Consider the following 21,755-nt stretch of genomic DNA (forward strand, 5'->3'; position numbering starts at 1 on the left):
ATTGAAGGCCATGAGCAACCTTAAGAAATAAATCGAAAAATATAAACATGTTTTTTTTTATTAAGCGTTTTGCTACCTTCCAATGACGAAAACTGCATTGATTAAACTGAAATATGTATTTTCCAAGAATTAACTTACAGCGTACCCTGCAACCCTGTTTTTTGTTTGATTGATTTTCAAGAAATCAGTTATTTGCATGCAATATGAGATGAACTATTTTTATCGCCTTGAAATAAAAAGAACCCAATGTAATGTGCAAATATAAAATATTTGGTAACTGTTACCTTCTACAATGATCGATTTCACTAATTGGAAACTACAATAAATGATTACAATTGTCACAATAAATGTTCTAAATCATTCAGATAGGATTTCTACAATCTGATAGTTTAAAAAGCGGTTAGATAGTTTAGATAGTTTAAAAAGCGGTAAAGGTTTTTCAAGGCTACAGAAAAATGAAACTTCAACTTAAGTATTATTAAAACGACATCACATTTAGCATTATAAAATATTTTTTTGACTCAAATTTTTTTCCGCTCCTTTAAACTATTGCATTTTTTCTCAACTTTGTCATCACTTTAACCTTTTAAAACTAGGAATCAATATGCATTCTACATTCTACCACTTAGAAACAATTTCTGTATTCACTTTAGAAATTCCGAAGGTATTAGAAGATCTGACAGCAGGTTAGCGTCATCAAACAGTACCTATTTCTTTAATAAAAAAAAGATGACTCTTATAATTATTGTTTCATCATCAGTTTTCATCCATCAGAAGCAAAATATGATTCTCAAAATTAGTAATTTCAAACTTTAAAAGTTCATAAATAATGTCTAAGTTAGACTACTTTAGTACTGTAAGAGAGACTACTTTACTTCATACATTTGTCAAAATCTTTATAATACTTATTAAATTAATTTATTAAATAATAGTCAAAATAACAGAGAATGGTGAAAATCTGAAAATAAAAACATTAAAAGTGGGAATTTAAATAGGGTTCGATACGTAATAGAATTTATTTTGCTTTTTTTAAAAATTTTTAACATACAATAATACCTATTATTCAAAGTGTACTGATGCAAGTTTTATTTTATTTATACTTTCTAGAAGTTCAAATGCACTTTAAGTTTTAAATGCACCTAAAATTTTCAAATGCACTTTAAGTTTCACTAGGCACCGTAAACTAGAAACTGTACAAAATCGACACTTTATGGGATATGTGTATTAAGCAGGTAAGGGGAGGGGGAATTTCTTCAATTTTTAAAATTAATTATAGTCTAGAGTAAAGGAGTTAATGCAATTAAAAAGTCTATGAAGGTTAGTATGTCTCAATGCTTGATCCAAGATTTCTTTTGGTTTGTTCAAGATTAAATGGCTAGATCGGAGGTTACACATTGTTAGTTTTAAATCTAAAAGTGGCTGGACGATACCGGTGATGAAATAAAATAAATAAAATGGTTTTAAATCTACCATAGTACTAATTGAATGTTCTAACGTTTGAATAAGTAGCAGGAGGAAATTTTTTCAGCGATATAGTTTCTTTGAAACAAATATGTCACCAAATGTATTTAAAAATTTACAAAAACTCGCGTGAAATATTACTGAGCATGCTACCTAACCTAAAACATTTGACTGATGAATTATAAATGCAAAGAACTTTAAAATTTAACTGAGAAAACACCATGAATTTTAATTTTAAATTACGTAAACACTTAATATTAAATCAGACCTTGACCTCGTCTGAACAACTAGGTAATGAATAACAATAAAATTATTTATTTAATGAGCAACCATAAGTTTTCAATTGAAAAGATTCCTAAATTAATCTTATCAAAAATTCCAGCAAACTCTCCATAAAAAATACCGAAAGCCATAAATTTCAACAGCGGAAGAAAGTTTCGTTATCTTTAAAATTGACTCATGCTTATGCAAATAACGCATATTAATGTGATTACCATAATTATTTTTTTATTGATTTCTGCAAATCTTTAATTGCTATTTATATGTTATGTCACACTCAGGAGGTGCTACGTATTCAAAATGATCTAATAAAATGTATATGTTTCTACATTTCGTTTTGTTACAATATTCAAAAGTCAAAAAATTCTTTATTCTTTCATATTTAATTATAAATAAAATTTTTTTCATAAATTATTACTTGTGTCTTATATTTGAGTTAATTAATTAGCAATTTTACGGTTCGTTAGATTATTTCATTCTACTAATGGTGCTGCTATCCGAGAAAAATTACGTAAGGATATTTTGAAAACAACTGACCAACGTGAAGCAGTTTAAGGACAAAAATAACACTTATTTTTGAAAATAAATGAAGGACAAAATTAACACTAATTCTTGTGCATACAAATGCATAAAAGTTTTTTTTTATTTTTTATTTCCTTCTGAAGGAAATGTTTGGTAAGCTCTGTCAGAATATTATCAGCAACGTAATGGCGTCTCCGATTGAAATTATTACATTCAACAAACGGTGCTGCTGAGTGCTAACAGAAAAAAATTACATGATAAAGTTTTGAAAACGAATACAATTTTCATTAACAATGTCATGCAGTGTAAGGAAAAATTAACAGCATTTGCGCATAAATTTCAACTAAAATAGGGCGGCATGGTATAATACTGCAGAAAACATTGCCTTATAAATTTAACAGTTGGTCGTGCCATCTGTTGATGAACTTTGTGACTTTTTTTAGTCAAGTTGCTGCAATGAGAAACAAAGGTTAATAGGGAATGATTTGTAGTATTTTCTTAAAGGCGGATTTTTGAAGGCTCCGTCGGAATATGAAATGATGCTTTTTTGCGAATAATATGCTATTTTTATAACTGCTGTGAGTTTGCAACTGTTACTCATGACTGTTAGGACAAGTTTAGCTGTTCTAAAGACAGCGCTGCCTACGCTTTTTTTGAAAATGGCGTAAAACGTCAGTATGGAAAAAAGCCACAGTTTCGTGTAAATGAAAAGAGTTCATGGTCTAATTTCTTAATATTTAAGAACTTACTCCGATACTGTATTACTTGGGCTCCTAAAAATTTGTAAAAACTTAGAACAAGGCAGTGATTTTGATAATTTTTATCTATCTCTAAAAATGCCGCCAAATTGGCGACATTTTTAATAAAGTTTAATAACTTTTAAAATATTTAAGTTATTTGTCTGCTCTAAAGCCCAGATAATTCTTCAGGCAAAGATTATAAATATATTTTAAAATCATAGCATTGCTTCAAGTGCGAGGCACTTAAAATAAGACTTTTTTTCCCTTGATGACAAACACTTCTTGCTTCGAGAAACAGCGTTAAAAAACTTTCAATAACATAACTGCCATTTTTTTTCATGCTTCACAAAAGCTTCTTCTCAATGGCAGTAAAATAACTAATGGACTGATAATGTAGGGCATATACTTAATTCACCTCTCTCCATCACTTAAAAAGCATTTAGATAACTAACTAGTTCTATTACATATGGTTAAACTATTCAAATGTAGTGGTAGTAAAAAGTATAATTAAACAAATTTGTTAAAACATAAATGCAAAAATTTTGCTACCTTACTGAGTACACAAATGAGACCGGAGTCCGGACTTGCCAACTCTTCCGGAAAATCTGAAAGAGTTGCAGGTATGCAATAAAAAACGGTAGATATGAAATATTTAAAGCCTTATTAGTTCTCAACTTTTATGGATTTTTGGAATGTTTTATGTTTACAACTAAAGTGGTAGCAAAATTTATGCTTTCTTTTGCAATTTTTAATTTTTTTAAAAAAATTAGCATTTTTATTTAAATTATTTTGGCACCACTACACTAATACAGTTGTCATTTCAAGACTCTTCTCTTTTTAGCGATTGTTTAAATAAACAGTCGCCAAAACTTTCACATGAATATAAATGCATGATATGGGCAAGAAAGTGTGTTTAAGCTCTAATCTTATTTGAAAAAGAACTTTTTTTCATACAGTTGTAGTTATATTGAATTACCGAATTGGTAAAAATGATCTTCAAAAAGAATGATGGTTGGCAGGTCTGTTGCATCGGTTTTAAACTCACAATAATACAAACAATGAATAAAAGATTGGAACTCGCGCTTCTTTATTTTTGTCTCAAATTGTGAAATTTTTTATGCTGAAAGTAACTTGCAGTAAATGTGATTTCACTTAAGAAAAAAAAAACGTATTTCAAACATAATAAACAGCAAAAAAGAAACAACCTTATGAAACATATACGAATATCTCCAATTGAAATGCCTTATTGTTCCATGCAATAAATCATGTTTCAAAATAGAAAATAAAGTAAGTAAGAATGACGACAGTTCACATAGAATTACGATACGTAAATGCATTGTATTTTGGTCATAAATAGTTTGAATGAACATATTCTGTCTTTAAAACTAATTTGTATTTTATATTTAACCATTTACTATCCAAAATACGATGAAGGATAAAACAGAAATATTTAAGTTACGGAACTCTTCATTTACCAAATAAATTCTTTGTACTGATGTAAACATGATGCTAGAAATAGATGATATATTTTCTTATAATCTCACTGGTTATTTAATTATTTTAGATTGCACCACATTAAGTTAATGTAACTCACGAATTCTCTATCTAAATCTGAATTTATTTAATTTGTTAATTTTGGACAAGAATGGTTTGCTTAGTTAAATGTTTAATTGTTATAATTTTATTGCCATTTTTTTTACTCCTACAGTTAAGATAATGATGTTTGGCACTATTTTAAAAATAAGAAGAGTAAAATATAAGGAATTTTTTTTATTTTCAATAAACATAATGAAAGTTGTTAGAAAAGATAACAGATAGCAAAAACATTAAAACATTTAGGGTTACATAAAAGCAATGACAACGCAGAAATATACAAATAAAAGCGCTTATTATTATTTTTATTTTTTTTATTTATTTGTTAATTTTTTTTCGCTGCACAAAACCCTCAAAATTATTTTTTTACCTCTCATTATAATGGAATAACTTTACGTAGTAACCACCTTGATAGAACTTTATGTAGTAACCACCTTGATAGAACTTTACGTAGTAACCACCTTGATAGTCTTAAGTGACGTGGTAGGAACACTCACCAAATTTTTGTTGGTTGTAATTGTAAACTTTTTTGGGTCGTAATTATTATAATAATAAAATTAAATAAAATTAATAAAATTATTTTTAAATAAAATTAATCTTTTAATAAAATTATTTTTAATTGTGGATATTTTATGTAATTTTACTGATTTTTCAGCACAATTTTAATTTATTAGACACCTTTAGAAAACTTTTCAAATGTCGTGTTTTGTGATTTTCTACAATTGGGTACTTGCAACTCGAGCGGTGAAGTGATTATGCCTAACCATGTAAAATCGCTTTTTCACAAAGAGCCATAAAAAGTCAAGATGGAAATTAAAAGATTATTTTTTTATATAAATTTATATAAAATTGCATTGCTATATACCGTCGCTTTCTTACAATCAAAATAAAATAGCTGAATTCGTCTTTAAAGAAATATGTTTCCTAAAAATTATTATCAACTCTTATAAAAGTTTTTTTAGCTTTAATTTCATCGTACTCTTTTATTGATTATTACGTTCACATTTGTCTTTGTATACCTATTTCATAAAGTCGTAGTTATGCGAAAAGAAGGTGGATTATTTAGGATTTCATAGCCGAAAAAAAATTAAGAACCTCTGGTCCAGATGCAATCTAGATCTAATAGTATATAAAGTAAATCTAAAGTGAATTCATTAGAAACCTGGTGACTTCTCACCGATAAAATGTTTCTTGATAGACCATTTCGGGTTTGATATATGAATCAAGCCCTTATTGTTTATACAGAAGAACAAAACGGTAAAATGCGCAGTACATACATTGTTATGAAATGAAAAGTCAAGTTCTTAGCTTGTCTTTTGCAAGAACCACCGGAGAGGGACTTATCCAACCACCGAAAACCTCTTCTAATTCGATTGCCGTTGCTATCGTAAGGTGATCTTTATAATAGCCACTTATGGCCTGAATACCAAACGGTAATCCATGGCTCAATCCTGCTGGTATCTGAGTGGACGCAAACCCTAAAATACTGAATATACACGTGTACGCTATGTTTGGATACTTTGGGATGGTCATCAGGTAATGGGGAGGAGTCTCGGGATGGGTCGGTATCAAGAAAATGGCATCTTCCTTAAAGATTTCATGAAACTTCCTCTCCATACTTTGGTATTGCTGGAGACAGAAATGATAGAACTTGTCTTTACTTCTCCTGTCAATCATTGCCAAGTAAATTGATGGCAATGTGTGGTTTGACATACGAAATAGACTTTTGAGCAGTTCTAACCACAAATTGATTTTACCACCTTTGCCAGCTAGAATGTCTTTGACGGCACTCATTCCTCTTTCTAGCAATTTGCACTCCCACATGGGAAATGCATACTCTAGTTCATCCATTTCTAAGCGTGTTGGTGTGACGCCGTACGTTGTTTCAAAGTGTTTCACAGCCTGGAATTTAAAAACAAATTTGACAGTTAAAGTGAGCAAAAAATATTAAATTATATTTAAAATGAGAGAAAAAACAAAATAAGGTTAAACAAAATAAAAACAAAATTGGTTAATAAAACTGTAAATATAAACAAATCTTGAACACAAAAATTTGAAACTAGCCTCGCAAATTAGTTCGTTATATGAAATTACAATGATTCATTAATCGTTTCATGAATATAGGGATTTTTTGATAAACTTTTCCAACACAGCCCCGACTACTATATCGAAACGTAACTTTTAGCAGAAAGGTTTGGAGTACCTTCAAGAAAAGGTAGTTTATAACCAAAAGTAATAAAACCAGACAAAATATGTTACGAAATATGTTAAAACAAACAAAACGTGAGACAAAATGTGTTAAAACTGTTGACCAATAACCCCTTTAGATTTTATATCTGATTCTTACCAAGCATGGTTTGGAAACTGTCTTAAAATGGTAATTTAATTTTGAAAAATTACCTACTTTGAAGTACTTATAACTGCTAAAGGTATTTTCATTTAGTTTATCGGTGGTGCGAAAAACTTCAAAACCGATTTTATAAAAATAACTAGAAGTTAATTATCTGAAATTTTAATCAGTCTTGAGAAAAGTCCGTTACCATTCGTTAATTTTTCCAGGTTATGGGTACCATGTGTTTGTTGAAGTATCCTAAAGCGTACCTTAGATCTGAAAAGTATAATGAGTAATAATAATTAAAAGATATAGTCTGGCCGCTAAAAGATGAGTACTCAATCTAATTGAAAGCTACCTTATAAGAACTCGTCTTTCTCCATTTTATTTTATTTACCGTGTTCGCATCTACCAGCCATCGCTGAGTTTCGAACCCGGGTTATCCATTTGGGAGGCAAGAGCTCTATCTCCTGTGCCACCACGGCTCTAATTCTTCATAATTTTTTATTTTACATTTTATAACCGTCGTTGAATAGTTGATCCAGGTTTGGGGTTTACGACTACTAACGTTCAACTCCGCAGCCGTGTAATTTAAAACCCAATCCAGAAGCCAAGGGAACTCCTGGATCAAGTATTGGGATCAAGTATCTCACGTCTTGTAATTTCTTGATTCGGTTGAAAAATATTTTTGGGATTTTATTGCATCATCTCCATCGGAAAATTCGGTCTAAGAGTGTACAACGCTCCCCTTTGAAGTGATGGAAAAAAATCCCAAGAAAAAAAAAAGGATGGAATACTTGGATCCTTAAATCGTTCTTGCTTGACGATGAGTTGAAAATACAATATTTGATAGTGACAAGCGAGCTGTCCTTATCGGAGAGGAAGTAGAAGACATATGTGCTTAAACAAAGTGGATAATTTCTATCATTAGCTACCACATTATGCATATCAAAAAACAGAAATGGATTCATGTGATGTCTCCATACTGAAATATATACCATTCTCGCTGCAAATCTAGTCTTCAAGCAGTGCATATGCTACCGTGAAGGACCGAAATCAAGAGAATGTCGACTTTCGCCAGTAAGAATCACACAATCGCTTTGGTGAATGCCCAAAATATTGTCATATCCGATTTTAAATTAAATTATTCGTTGATATTATTATATTTGTACGATATTTTAACATCTGCTGAGGATAGTTTAGGAGGACATCAGTTTTCGGAGTACCGATTAAATGCATACTGGGCAGTGGCACTTGATCTTACAAAAACAATGATGTAGGACAAACCAGGTAAATATATACCAGTGGCACTTAACTAGACCTAGTTTATATTTCGGACATATACCAAAGTGACTATGTGATTGTCAACATTCACTGGTGGAAGTCACCAACCACCAATTTCTGCATTCAGAGTAACATATATATCACGATATGTAATATTTCGCCACGGTAGAATAGTTCACATATACCCTTTGCAGTCCGAGGTCGCCTCTGAGTCACCCTCAACAGCCATCACTCTAAAATTAATCTTTTTATGCCTTAATAATTAACAACCATAGTATTTAAAGAATTTAAAAAAAAGTATATTAAGATAATGTATTATGTATTTTAAAGTTTTAAGTGCTTCGATTTGTTCAAACAGCATTTTAGAGCACTGGGAGTGCAAAAAGTAAATACTGTAGCTGTAGTCAGTCAAACGTATTTATCAGTATGATCCAGGATGATGCTCTGTGAGAAATGTTTTAAATCATTCGATTTTCGTGATAATTCATGCAGAGTTAGAAAACAGAAATCAAGAATTCAGAATTATTAAATATTAATGAATTTTATAAGCTATTGAAGATTAATTATGTATCATTTAAACATATTTATTAACGTAAAATTAACATAAAATAAAACTATTCCTTCAACATAAGTAAGAAATTAAATTGTGTGTATTATGTATCTTTTAAACATTTTTATTAAAACAAAAAATATACTATAAAATGTGAGTATATTTTTAGATAGTTAAATACAAAATTAAAATATATGCGAAAAATGTAACTTTTTTTCAAATAAATAAATAAGTAAATAAAATAAAAATGACGAACTTCTTTTCAATGTCCGCTAGAAACAAATTGTTAAAAATAATATTATAAATAAAATAAATTACAGAGAAACATTTTACCAACCTGATGAATTTTATTTTTAGCATCTGGTGTTGAGCAATTAAGTTTTCCAGGAATTTCTTCCATGTAATAAATTTTTACATTCCGAAAATTAACCTTTAAAAATAAAGACTATTACAAAAATATGAAACAAATATTATTTTTATAAAAATAATTTACTTGTCGATTACTTCCGAAATACTTGTGCACAATTTAGTTTCAATAAAAGAGTAAATTATTATCTGAGCTAATAATAATTTTAGATTAGCTGATAAAGCGGGTGCATCCATGACACATCTTTTCCTAACCTCGCTAAGACTTACAGACTCCTTAATTAATTCTTATTACCTCGAAATCCAAATTATTTTAGTTCAGTTACAATGACTGACCTTGACAATTATTCGTCTGAAATTGATAATAATTTTTTATTAAGTAATCGTTTACGATCTCTGAATGACAGATTCTAATTAGATTATTGTCATAAATTTTATGTTAATGGCGATAATCTGAGAACAATTTTTATGTAACAAAAGAATATGTCAGGAAATAATAAGCATGTTTTGGCTAATTATTTAACTGCAAAGGAAAGTTAAATGTGGATCTGAATATGCAAATAAACAGTGAGTATGTTTTATTTAAATAATAAAATCAAAGATGCATCTACACTTTAACGCTTTTCTTTGTAGCTAGGCCCTTTTTTGTATCAATATCATTTTTAGTTCATTCAACATTTGGAACGATAACAAAAACACTACTATCTATGCTTATTGCAAAAGGCATTAGTATCTTAAATTATGCTGATTGTTCGTAATCATAGCCCTTAATATTAATTTTTATAAACCACGAGAAAAAGAAAGTAAATGATTAGTGAAGAAACAACGCAGTTTAGAAAATGTTTATCTCAAATTTATGCTTAAAGAAAAATTTTATCTGAACCTGACGAACCATTAACGAGAAAGGCGATACTCAAAAAGTCAAAACCCATTTAGTTGTCAGAAGAAACTAAAAAGGGGAAAAGACTTTATTGAAAACAACTTCAAAATTTGATGTTCAATTACGTCCTTCTCAGTAGTAATTCGACAGAATTCGATAACGTTTTCGTTTTTAACCACTTATATTATTTCGTGCTCCTATTTTGAATACTTTTTTCATGTCAATTTTCGCCATATTACAGAAAACCTTGTTCACTAATAATATGATATCTAAAATTTTTCTAGAATTCTGAAAAATACTTACTCTTTTGTCCAGTGGAACTTTATTGTTGTTGTCAGATAAAATTCGCAGCAATAAGGGCAAATCTTTGGCGTATCGACACATTGGTCCTGTGCTAATGAAATCATCCAATAAGGCGTCTTCGTCTGCATCTTCCGGGTAGCAGCCCCCGTTTGATATATAATCTATTCAACCAAAAGAATTCATTGAAATGTTAAGTTGCAATCAAACAATTGAGAAAGCTGACAAAACATCTAAACTTCATGTCAACTTAACTTCGTATTGTTTTATTTAATTTTATGACCGTCGGCGAACAGCTGACCAAATTTTTTGAGTTTTCGACTTTCAATGTTCAATTCAATAGACTTATACTCGTAATTTTGTTGACCAGAAGACGAGGAAACTCTTGGATTAAATATTGGGAGGAATTTGTCTTTGTGGAGGACTCTTTGATAGAACTGATGGAACTAACCCGCATTTGAGATGCATAGAGAGGAAAACCACAAAAATCCCCATGGTTAGCCTGATGGCAAGGGGACTCTAACGCATGATCTGCATACCACTGAGGATATCGTAATTCAGCATTGTGATCCGTGTGAGTCCGTGAGCCTCCACAGTTCAAATTATTCGTATTGTTGTGAAAGTTAAATAGAGTATGTATTGTGTTTTTTTAAAATATAACAATTCAATATTTTGAAATTTGGATAAAGAATGGGTCTGTTTCGTGAAGTGGAGCTTTTGGAGATCACTCCAAAATTCTTCAACTTTTAAGAAGTTTATCGTTTAACGGTAAAAGTTTGTTAATCGCTTAACTGTTGATTTTTCGATTGATTCAATTAATAAATTTTACGCGCCATCATTAATCTTTTTGTTTATAATAATTCTTTTATCAATATTTTAGATATTTGTTTAAAAAATTAAACTGCAATGAAAACAGTTAAAATCTTAAAGAAAAGTAAAATACAATTCCCGATTTTTACAAACTTGAGGAACATTTCTACTGCAAATAATTTGACAATAAATGTGAGAAAACATAAAATTAAGATACTTTAGACGTGTTCAAATTTAAGTACATCTAAGTACATGTTCAAATACTCATGAGCAGCTCGTCTACAACAGGATAGCCTCTCTAGAGGCGTGCATTGACAATTTATTGAATTATTAATTTTTATGATGTGCTCTCTTCCTTACTTCCAAGTTTGTATGTAGAGTTCATAAACACCCAATATATTAAGAGTTATAGTGAACTATGTCCCTGAAACTAACATGAGAGAACTAAATTCATAAATCTAATAGGCTTAAATCGCAAAAGGATTCTTTTCATGTTAATAACAACATTTATCGCAAAACTATTATTTATAGACTTGATTCATTTTAGCTTTGATTACGTCAAATAGGAACAACTCATTTTAATGGGCAATTGTTATAGCAAAATCGATCTGCATTTGCCGACTTTTTTATACACTACCAAATTATGATGACACGAACTGAAGTATAAATATTTGAAAGACACGTTTAAGGAGATAAACTTTTTATAATAATTGGGTGCTTGCAACTAAAGAAAAAGTTAAGTGATTGATCTGATTTGAATCACTTGATGCCCGATCAGGTGATTTAAATCAGATTTAATTGGATACCTGTAAGCGACGTCAAGCGCGTCCAACCTGATTGGCTTCTGAATCGACAAATGCCACGATTTACCAACGATGGTGTAACTTGTTGGTGTCCAATTATTTCAAACTAATTTACAAGTTGAAACTTATAATAAAATACTTGAAGTTTATAATAATAAGATACTCACTTCGGGAAGGCTTATGCCCAAAAATTCCACAAAATGATGATGGCATTCGTATGCTACCAGCCATGTCGTTCCCAATACCAATAACAGCTGCAGCAGATGTTATTATAGCTGCTTCCCCACCTGAAAAATTATGACATATTTGGCATGTTTAGTAAATAACAAGCCAATCGCTGTTTCATACAATTTACTTAATCTAACCGAAAAGTATTATCTTAATTGGCTTGGCGTTGTTGCCATTTTTCACGCTTTTTGTTTAAGGTACTTTCTATTGGTAGCGATGTAACAGTTGAATTTGCAATTTGAAGCAGAAATTGTCTTAACTTCTCGAAGAATTAATATTTCTCAAAATTGGATAAGGATTTGGATGCATTTATTTATAATATTTATGAGTAGTGGCAGTCAAAATAATTCGACTTTGTTAAATAAAATATGAATATTAAAGGTATATATTTTATTACTAGTTTAAGTACAAAAAGAAAATCTCAAAAGAATCTGAAGAAAATCAATCAAAAGATTCGGCAGCTATGGTTCAGACACTTGCCCCATTGTGTTAATAGTTGCGCAATGTCATGCTCGCAAAAACCATTGACTATAGTTTGAATAAGCTTCGCATCCACATCTTGATCTCTTCGTTTGTTTGAAACACGTAGTCCTTTTTTGAGCTGATGGAAAATGTAAGACACATCAAAATAGATGTGGGATTAAGTTCATTATTTGAGTTTCTGCCGAAGTTCATTGGTTATATTTGCTGTTTGGAATCTAGCATCATCATGCAAAAGAATGTGTTCAACTAGACGTTAATGATGATATTTCGATTTCGTTGCCTTTATGAGCTTTGTTAAATCTTTCAAATAATACTTAAGTTTTATAGCTACAAGAAACTAAAATAGATGAACCTTTTGAGAATCTTATCATCATTGTGCGTTCTTTTTAGAAACGTAACAATTATATATTACTCAAACTTCCTCATTTTGTTTTTTTATGCTATTATATGGATCCAGTGCAATAAGGTTTACATTAAAATTTATAGAATTATTACTACATGAACTTTGGTTCTTGTGTTATCATATGGATTTTGTAAAACGAATTTTGCATGAAAAAAATATAGATTACTGCTTGAACTTCCTCCAACTGTTCTTGTGTTATCATATTAATTTTGTTAAACGACTTTTGCATACAAAATACGGATTACTACGCTGAATTTCCTCTAACTGTTCCCTTATTATCATGTGGATTTAGTAAAACGAGTTTTGACAAAACAGTTATGGATTACTCCCTAAACTTCCTCCAACTGCTCTTGTGTTATCATACGGATTTAGTAAATCGAGTTTTGCGTGAAAAAAATATGGATTACTACTTGAACTTCCTCCAACTGCTCTTGTGTTATCATGCTAATTTTGTAAAACGACTTTTGCATAAAAAATATGGATTACTACCCTGAATTTTCTCTAACTGTTCTTTTATTATCATACGGATTCAGTAGAACGAGTTTTACCAAAACAGTTATGGATTACACCTTGAACTTTCTCCAACTGCTCTTGTGTTATCATACGGATTTTGTAAAACGAGTTTTGCATAAAAAAATTATGGATTACTACCTGAACTTCCCCCTACTGTTCTTGTGTTATCATATGGATTTTTAGACATGCCAAAGACAAGGTTTGCACTCTCCCACCACAATAACGTTTCTGGAACGTTTGTAACAGTCACAGGTATTGCTCCAGCTTTTCTATATAGTGCTGTAGTATCGGCATCTTGTGCAGCAACTGCATTTTTCGATTTATAATAGCCACAAGTTTGGGCCATTCCTAAAGATAAAAAAAAATCTCCACAATAAAACAAAATTTTAAAGATTTATTTTCAAAATCTGGTTTAGTTTACTTATTCTTATCATTTTCATTGCTTCTTATCATTTGCTACATACTTTAAAGTATCTTTATTAGTTAATACAGATTTTAGTGAAAATAATACATCAAAATATTTTGTTTTATAATGAAGTACCAATAAAAATATGTATTAATAACATAAAAAGTCAATAAAACTGTATTATCCAAAATGTAAAATTTAGGTCTACTTTTTTTTAACAGAAAATAATAAAATTAATCAATAATCATAATTAATGTAATAGCTATTAAATTAAAGCTTTAAATTATTTTTGAATCTCTTTATTGCAGTTTGTAAGGTTTTGGTTAAAAATTAATAAAGTTCTGGAAGTTTTCAGTATATGTTTATTGAAAATATACCAAATATGGTGTTGTGTGTTTCTGTGGTCACTAAACACAAATTATTAAAACTGATAAATTAAGAGTTTTATAGACAAATAGTTATTCTCTTAAGTTCTGATAAAAGTTGTACAAAAATACAGTTTATTTTAATAATTTCTGCTTTAGTTCTATACTACGGAAGAAAATATTGCACACAAGCTTCATATGTTGGAAGGTATGCTGCCACACAAAGAAAAATCAACGTTTTATGCACAAGTTTTATGCAAAAAAACTTTTATCCGAAAAAAAATTTTGTTTTATCAGATTTTTGAAATTTTATTTTAGATTTCATATCGTTTAATTTATGGAAAATTGTAGTCAATTGAAGCACTTACATTGTCTAACAAGCTTCATATGTTGGGGAAGGTATGCTGCCGCGCTAAGAAAAATCAACGTTTTATGCAAAGAAACTTTTATCCGAAAATAAATTTTGTTTTATCAGATTTTTGAAATTTTATTTTAGATTTCATATCGTTTGATTTATGGAAAATTGTAGTCAATTGAAGCAATTACATTACCTAACAAGCTTCATATGTTGGAAGGTATGCTGCCGCGCAATGAAAAATCAACGTTTTATGCAAAAGTTTTATGCAAAAAAACTTTTGTCCGAAAAAAAATTTTGTTTTATCAGATTTTTGAAATTTTATTTTAGATTTCATATCGTTTGATTTATGGAAAATTGCAGTCAATTAAAGCACTTACATTGTCTAACAAGCTTCATATGTTGGAAGGTATGCTGGCGCGCAAAGAAAAATCAACGTTTTATGCAAAACTTTTATGCAAAAAAACTTTTATCCGAAAATAAATTTTGTTTTATCAGATTTTTGAAATTTTATTTTAGATTTCACTTACAGTGTCTTTACATTTACACTGCAGTGTCCAGGAAGAAAATTCTTGGCAAAATGACAATGCATATATATATATATATATATATATATATATATATATATATATATATATATATATATATATATATATATATTGTATTTAGAAGATAAAAGATAATACATATGCTTAAGGTACCTTTGACTCCTATAGCTTCTTTGCACGTAAAAGGTACTCCGAGTAGCGGTGTATCTCTCTCAATATCATCCAGAAGCTTTTCATTTTTATCCAAAAAGATATCGATATTTCTAGCATCTTTCAGTGCATCTTCATATCTCTCGTCACAAGCTGCATTAATAAAAGGATGTACCTCCCGGGATCTCTCCACGTAAGTTTTCATTACATCCTCACATTTTACCTACATTGTAAAACTTTACTTATCATACTTTTTCAAGTTTGTGTACTGACTTACCGTCACGAGAAAAACTCTCTCAGGGATCCTTATCCAAGAAAAAGAAACAAAAAACTGGGAGCAAAAACATTTAATTTCGGAAGGAGTAAATAAGATCTTATTAATTAATTAATATGCTATATATGCAAAATTATTATCTTATTAATTAATATCCATAAATACAGAATTGTTTCCTGCCTGGAAAAATATTTTACTCCTATCAGAAATTTGATGGGAAATGAATTGATTCTACTACCAGTTTTTCCCCTTTCCCGAAACAACACAATGCGTATGTTTTCCTCTTGTCTGTAGGTCAATACCATAACACTTGTCCTGCTTGTCATTTTTAAATCAGGAGTTCGAAATTAAAGCTTTAATTTATTAATTTATTAAAAACTCCCTCCTTAAAAATGAGACAGAATTGTTTTACAATTTATCTGCTACTGAAAGTATTAATGTATCCATGAATCCAGCTATTAATTAAAATTTATAGGAATTTGGATTGAAAAGGCATCATATGGTGCGGAGCGACTATTCACTCAGGGTTGGCGGTGAAAAAGGGCGACGGAAAATAAAAAATGTGGCGATTAAAAAAATTAAAAACGTTTGCAAAGAATCTTTTTGATTTAACTAGGAATAATTTGAAATGGAAGTCACAGTTGTAGTTACAATTGAACATTTAAATTCTGAATAAATAAAAATGAATAGAGTGACTGCCACTTTTTAAATTTTTATTCGTCAGTGGCACTCATGTCCAGGCCAGCGGACGCTCCGTTTCTTCATCTGATGTGTTGGCCGTAGACAATTGAGACAAATGGTGTGAAAGGCATTAGTAGCAAGAAAGGCAGTTGACTGCTAATGTAGTTGTCAGTATAGGCAGATTAATATCATAGTATAGTAATAGTAACATTGAAAAATAATAGAACACTTTTATACTACCTTTATGTCAAAAATTTTTCCTTCAGTAATAAATGTTATGGAAGATTTTACATGGCAAAACTGTAAGCACAATTTGAAAGATCATGTTTGAAGCTTTTAAAATTGGTGTCTATTTTGACCTTGCAAAATTTTGCTGAAAACTTATTTCCTTTACTAATACTACCAATATATTACCAATATAATTAAAAGAAGATTAATACCAATATAATTAAAGATTAATACGAATATAATTAAAAGAAATCATCCTACAAAATAATTTCAACATTGCTGGTATACACTTGAAGAAAGTTATTGCACATTTTGTTTGATCCGATCTTTGCATGAGTAAAAATGACATTATTTTGAAAAGCTTCATGCATGATCTTTCAAATTTCGTTAACAGTTTTGTCATGTAAAATCTACGAAAATATTGGTTACTGAAAGAAAAATTGTTTACAAGCGATAGTACGGAAGTGTTTCTATTATTTTGATCAACCCTTTTTTGTATTTTGAATTTAAGAATTAAGGTGGATTTTCTCCCTTGGTCATCTCCCTTCTCTGGGAGTATCCATTATATTCGGCTGAACAATTCCAATAAAACAAAAAAATGTACTGTATATTTAGTCACTTTATTTAATGTTAAAATTATATAATAATGAAATTTTAAAGAAAAGTGTAACGAAAGGCAATAAAAATCAACATTCGACTCAAAATGTATTGTAACTTTTTAAAAACGCAAACGAATTTCTGGTGTTGTTTTATGTCTGAAGAGCAAATGGCGCTCCAATATTTTTTCATTTTTTGTGTTGCTTCTTTTTTTTTCTTTTCTTCTTTTTCGAATTTTTAGATATTATTACAATCATAAAATCAACTTGTTTTCTCATTTTAAATTCACTTGAAAACTTTTTTTTTAAATTTTTTTTTTAAAAATAGTTGTTTATTTTCTGTTATAAAAATGAACACTGAATTTTTCTTAGCTTTAATATTTGGCGAATGCGTCTTTGATGTTGTATTTTTTTTAATCTTTTTTCAAAAATTAATGCTAAACCATAACCGTAGAATTTGAACATTTAAAATTTATATCAGAGTTAGAGAATAAAGTAAACAATGTATTTTTATACAAAAGGACAAAATTAAAAAAAAAACAATCATTCTTACCTGCCGAGTTCGAATTTTTTCAGCAAGTTCGGAAGCTGTGTAAAGTAATAAGGGATTGCGTATGGGAGGTAGAGGTTTTGTAGGTCCCATGAAAATTCGGTACAAAATCGAAAGAATTTTGTCAGACAATGGTCGTGAGAATGTTAGAATTATCCTCAAAATGTCTCCAATCGAGCGTGCTACCTAAAGAGAAAGAACACGTAAAATTAAAAAAAAAAATTACTTCTTCAGTACAACAAGCAATCACCCCTTAGGGGAGAGTGTTCTAAGACCGGGTATCTCGATTGTATGGGAATTAGTTCTCTTTTCTATGGGATAACCTTACTAGTGAAGAAGGATCTTCCATATTAGCATGCTCTTGTCAGTTAATTTACGGAGCCTGAATGGATAAGTTTGTTTTACTTTGTGAACTAAATAATATTCTCTTGTTCTTAAGCTACCTTTATTATTATAGAGTTATAAAAATCTTTTTTAGTCCAGCTTATAATACGTTTACTAAAGGTTCATACCCTAACAAATAATAGTTACACTGTTCTGTTTCGTTTCGATAACCTCTGCTCTCGGGATAAGACTGGGTACTCAATTTATGTGTGTCTCGGCCCACGAAAGCTACAGTGCAGCAGAGGAAGAAAACAACTACACCTAAGGCTGAACAAAGATTTTACAGGCCCAAGGACAAAATTTAAGGATTCTTCAAAGTACAGAAAAACTTATTTTCTTATTTTGTAGAATTTTTAAAGAGTCTTTATACAAAATCATGGTTTTATATCAATAAAAGGAAATTCTAAGCAACTCCTTTTGGAGAAAACTAATTTAAAAGCACTATATTTAATTAGAATTTTATGTTTTTATTTTTCCCACTGAGAAACTCTGCTCTCGTGATACGACTGGGTACTCCCTTCATGTGGGCCGAAGAAGGCTACAGTGCAGCGAATGAAGAAAACAACGACATCGAAGGCTGAACAAAGATTTTGGAGGCCCCGGGACAAAAATTTAAGGATTCTTCAAAGTACAAAAAGCCTTATTTTCATATTTGTGGTATTTTTAAAGAGACTTTATACAAAATCGTGGTTTTATGTCAATAAAAGGAAATTCTAAGTAATTTTTTTGAGGGAAAAAAAAAGAAACACATTTATAAGCACAATACTTAATTAGAACTTTATGTTTTTATTTTGACCACAGAGAACCAAGAAAATTATGTTTTGTAGATGTTTACAGGAAGTTAATTAAAAAAAAGGAAAGGAAGGTCTCAAGGGGAAAAAAATGATAAAATTAGAGAGTTGGGTGAGGGACAGACAGAAATGAAACTAGACATAAATTTTTTCTAGTTTCTGAATATTACACTTGAAAATGCGCGAAACTTTTAATGATTATAAAGGAGTAAAACATCACTCTTGAAAATATCTAATATATTTTCAGAAAATCACAAAAATCAATTTTGCCTTCGTAAACTTTAGAGGTCCCTAATAGAGGGCCCTAAAATTATACCATCCCTGATTAAACTGGCTCTGATTGGAAATGATCGTTTAGTTTCCGAAAACTATTAATGGAATATTATTTGTAAATTTTTGTAAAATATACTGTCATAGTTTTTTTTCCAGAGTTATTTAAAATATAACAAACAGATTTTTTTTTACGAAAAAAAAAATAGAAAAAAAAGATGACGTAACGGGAGAATTATGAACTAGATTGTTTGAAAGGACCACAATTCAGTAATATTAACAGTTTGAAGGTTGAAAAGATTCAGAGGTACTTCACTGTCTCTGTGTGTAATAGAACTCTCTCAATATTTATATTAGCTCTAATGTTATGTTTAGCTTCTATTTATTCTTTATGAAAGATTTCAATAGTATAAAATAAGAAAATATTTCTCTGGTCAATATTTAAATATAACATCAGTCTTAGCAACTCTTTAATACCAAATTCTTTGCAAAAAAACAACTCCTCTAAATTATGAATATAATATTAAATTAAGTCCCAATAATACTTGCGGAATTAAACAAAAAGCACCAAAAACGTTTTGATCTTGTGACAAAAGGCACTGAATGTTAAGTTTATTAAAATTAGTTTGAAATAATGCTTTAAAAGTGCAATGAAAGGCTACAAAAATCAACATACGGCACAAAATATTTAAATATTCTTGATAATAGTGATGAGGATAATAAAACAATTTTCTTACAAACTTCTCGAAAGCCATTTCTAATTATTCTTTAAGAAATAATTTTATGATTTTAACAAATATTTCAATAACTAAATAATACAGACAAATAGAGTTCACAAATATTTAACTAAATGATTTCAAATACTAAATGATATTACCAACATGATCCATTTTACACAAATGCTGTTTGTTATCGCTCTTTGAAAGCTAAAATACTTGAGATAAATATCGTCGGCGATTGTTAATTTTGCAATTTAATTTTTAATTAATATAATTTTAAATTAATTAATTTTTTTGTTTATCAGATATCCATATCGAGGCCAAGTTGTGAAATCTGTCTAGGTTCCTAGGTGGAATAAAAATGTAAATTTACTAAGAGATTTACTTAGTTAAAAAAAAAAAAAAGATTAGAATTCTTGATGGAAAAAAAACTTCTTTTAAATACTATATATATATATATATATATATATATATATATATATATATATATATATATATATATATATATATATATATATATATATATATATATATATATATATATTTTTATATATATATATTGACTCTAAAATGATTAAGAAGTTTATCGAATTAAAAATTAGTTTAAAATTTTATGTTAAAAGTATATATAATAATAGTAATTTTAAAAAAGTGTAAAAAGGACAACAATAAAATGAACAAACAAAATATTTAAATAAATATTGTTGATAATTGTGATAAAGATAGCCAAACGATCTACTTACAATTCTCTCGAAAGCCATTTCTATTTGTTCCTTAGGAATAAAAAAAAATTGTTTGGTGTTATTTTAACTAATATTTGAATAACTGAACAATGCAGAAAAACACAGTTAAGAAATAATTAACCGAATGATTTTAAATACTGCTAAATGATATTGAGAACATGATTCATATTACACAAATGCTGTTTGTTACCGTTCTATGAAAGCTAAAATACTTGACACAAAAATCGTCTGCAATTGTTTATTTTATGAGTACTTTATCAGATGCTCTTCTTCTTCGAGGCTAAGTAGTTAAATCTGTCTATATTCCAGGATGTAAAAAAAAAGTTAACTTACATAAGAGATTTACTTCTTGAAAAAGGAAAAAAAGCATTAAGATTCTAGACAGGTGACAAAAGAATTTTTTAAAAATAGTATACACTTTTGATTCTATGAAAATGATTGAGAAGATTCCCGGTTATATTTTTTTATTAATCAGTAATGACCGTCTTACGCAACGTCGTGAGTTATATAAAAGGTAAGTTTTCTTTTTTTAATGAGGTGATGTCTATTTTCAGATAATTTGTTACTTTATATAATCCCACGATTTTTACTTTATATACTTTATATACATGATTTTTACTTTGTTACTTTATATAATCCCATGATTGCTGTTAATAATTTTCTTATATTTTGTTGCGCAATTTGTTTTAAAATAGAATCAGAAGAAAAGTTTGTTAGAGGAATGGGAATTGCTTTCACAACTTTGTTGCGCAATTGCATTGAAAATGAATAAGATAACTAATAACTAAGTTTTTATGTTTGTGTACACGCATACACAGACAGTAAAGCATGAAACGGATTGTTAGGAATAATTTTGAACCTGTTGATCCGGCTTTTAAAATCTAATAATCCACTGTTATTTTAGTGTTGTGGTTTATACATTTCTTTACATTATGTTGCGAAATTTGTTTTAAAATAAAAGCAGAAAAAGAGTTTACCCGAGGAATGGGAATTATACTTTCACAATTTTGCTGCATGATCGCATTAAAAATAAATAATGTAACTAATTAAAGTTATTATGCTTGTGTGTACGCATATTGGAAGCTTCCTAAAAATATTCAGGTAACACAAGCAGTGATAGAAAGATAGTACAAAGAAATCAAAAGAGT

At 29.3% G+C, this 21,755-nt stretch overlaps 1 protein-coding gene across 4 annotated transcripts; it reads right to left on the reverse strand.

Annotated features, from left to right (window-relative positions):
* Positions 1-4,757: 4,757 nt before the first annotated feature.
* Positions 4,758-20,915, reverse strand: LOC107444208 (fatty-acid amide hydrolase 2). 4 transcript variants are annotated; one of them, XM_087164101.1, is made up of 9 exons: positions 20,798-20,915; positions 20,608-20,637; positions 17,704-17,886; positions 15,375-15,594; positions 13,686-13,895; positions 12,088-12,207; positions 10,311-10,471; positions 9,099-9,191; positions 4,758-6,497 (listed from the first exon to the last, which is right to left on the reverse strand). In XM_087164101.1, exons 2-9 carry the CDS (start codon positions 20,623-20,625, stop codon positions 5,892-5,894), a joined length of 1,611 nt encoding a protein of 536 aa, XP_087020227.1. In that variant the 5' UTR covers positions 20,626-20,637; positions 20,798-20,915; the 3' UTR covers positions 4,758-5,891. The 4 variants fall into 4 exon arrangements, with proteins under 4 accessions (XP_087020227.1, XP_087020226.1, XP_087020229.1 ...); XM_087164100.1 differs by having other exon boundaries at positions 20,608-20,904; XM_087164103.1 differs by lacking the exon at positions 17,704-17,886 and having other exon boundaries at positions 20,608-20,905.
* Between the last annotated feature and the right edge of the window lie 840 nt (positions 20,916-21,755).

The sequence above is a fragment of the Parasteatoda tepidariorum genome, chromosome 5, assembly GCF_982258835.1.
Source record: "Parasteatoda tepidariorum strain Cologne lab strain chromosome 5, Ptep-v5.0, whole genome shotgun sequence".
Classification (NCBI taxonomy): Eukaryota; Metazoa; Arthropoda; class Arachnida; order Araneae; family Theridiidae; genus Parasteatoda; species Parasteatoda tepidariorum.

Excerpts from the sequence above, each read along its gene's own strand:
- LOC107444208 (XM_087164101.1), bottom strand. Across the intron at positions 12,208-13,685 it reads AACAGTAGGGGGAAGTTCAG|GTGGGGAAGCAGCTATAATA; the intron begins GTAGTAATCCAT and ends ATAATTTTTCAG. Across the intron at positions 6,498-9,098 it reads CTAAAAATAAAATTCATCAG|GCTGTGAAACACTTTGAAAC; the intron begins GTTGGTAAAATG and ends TTTAAATTCCAG.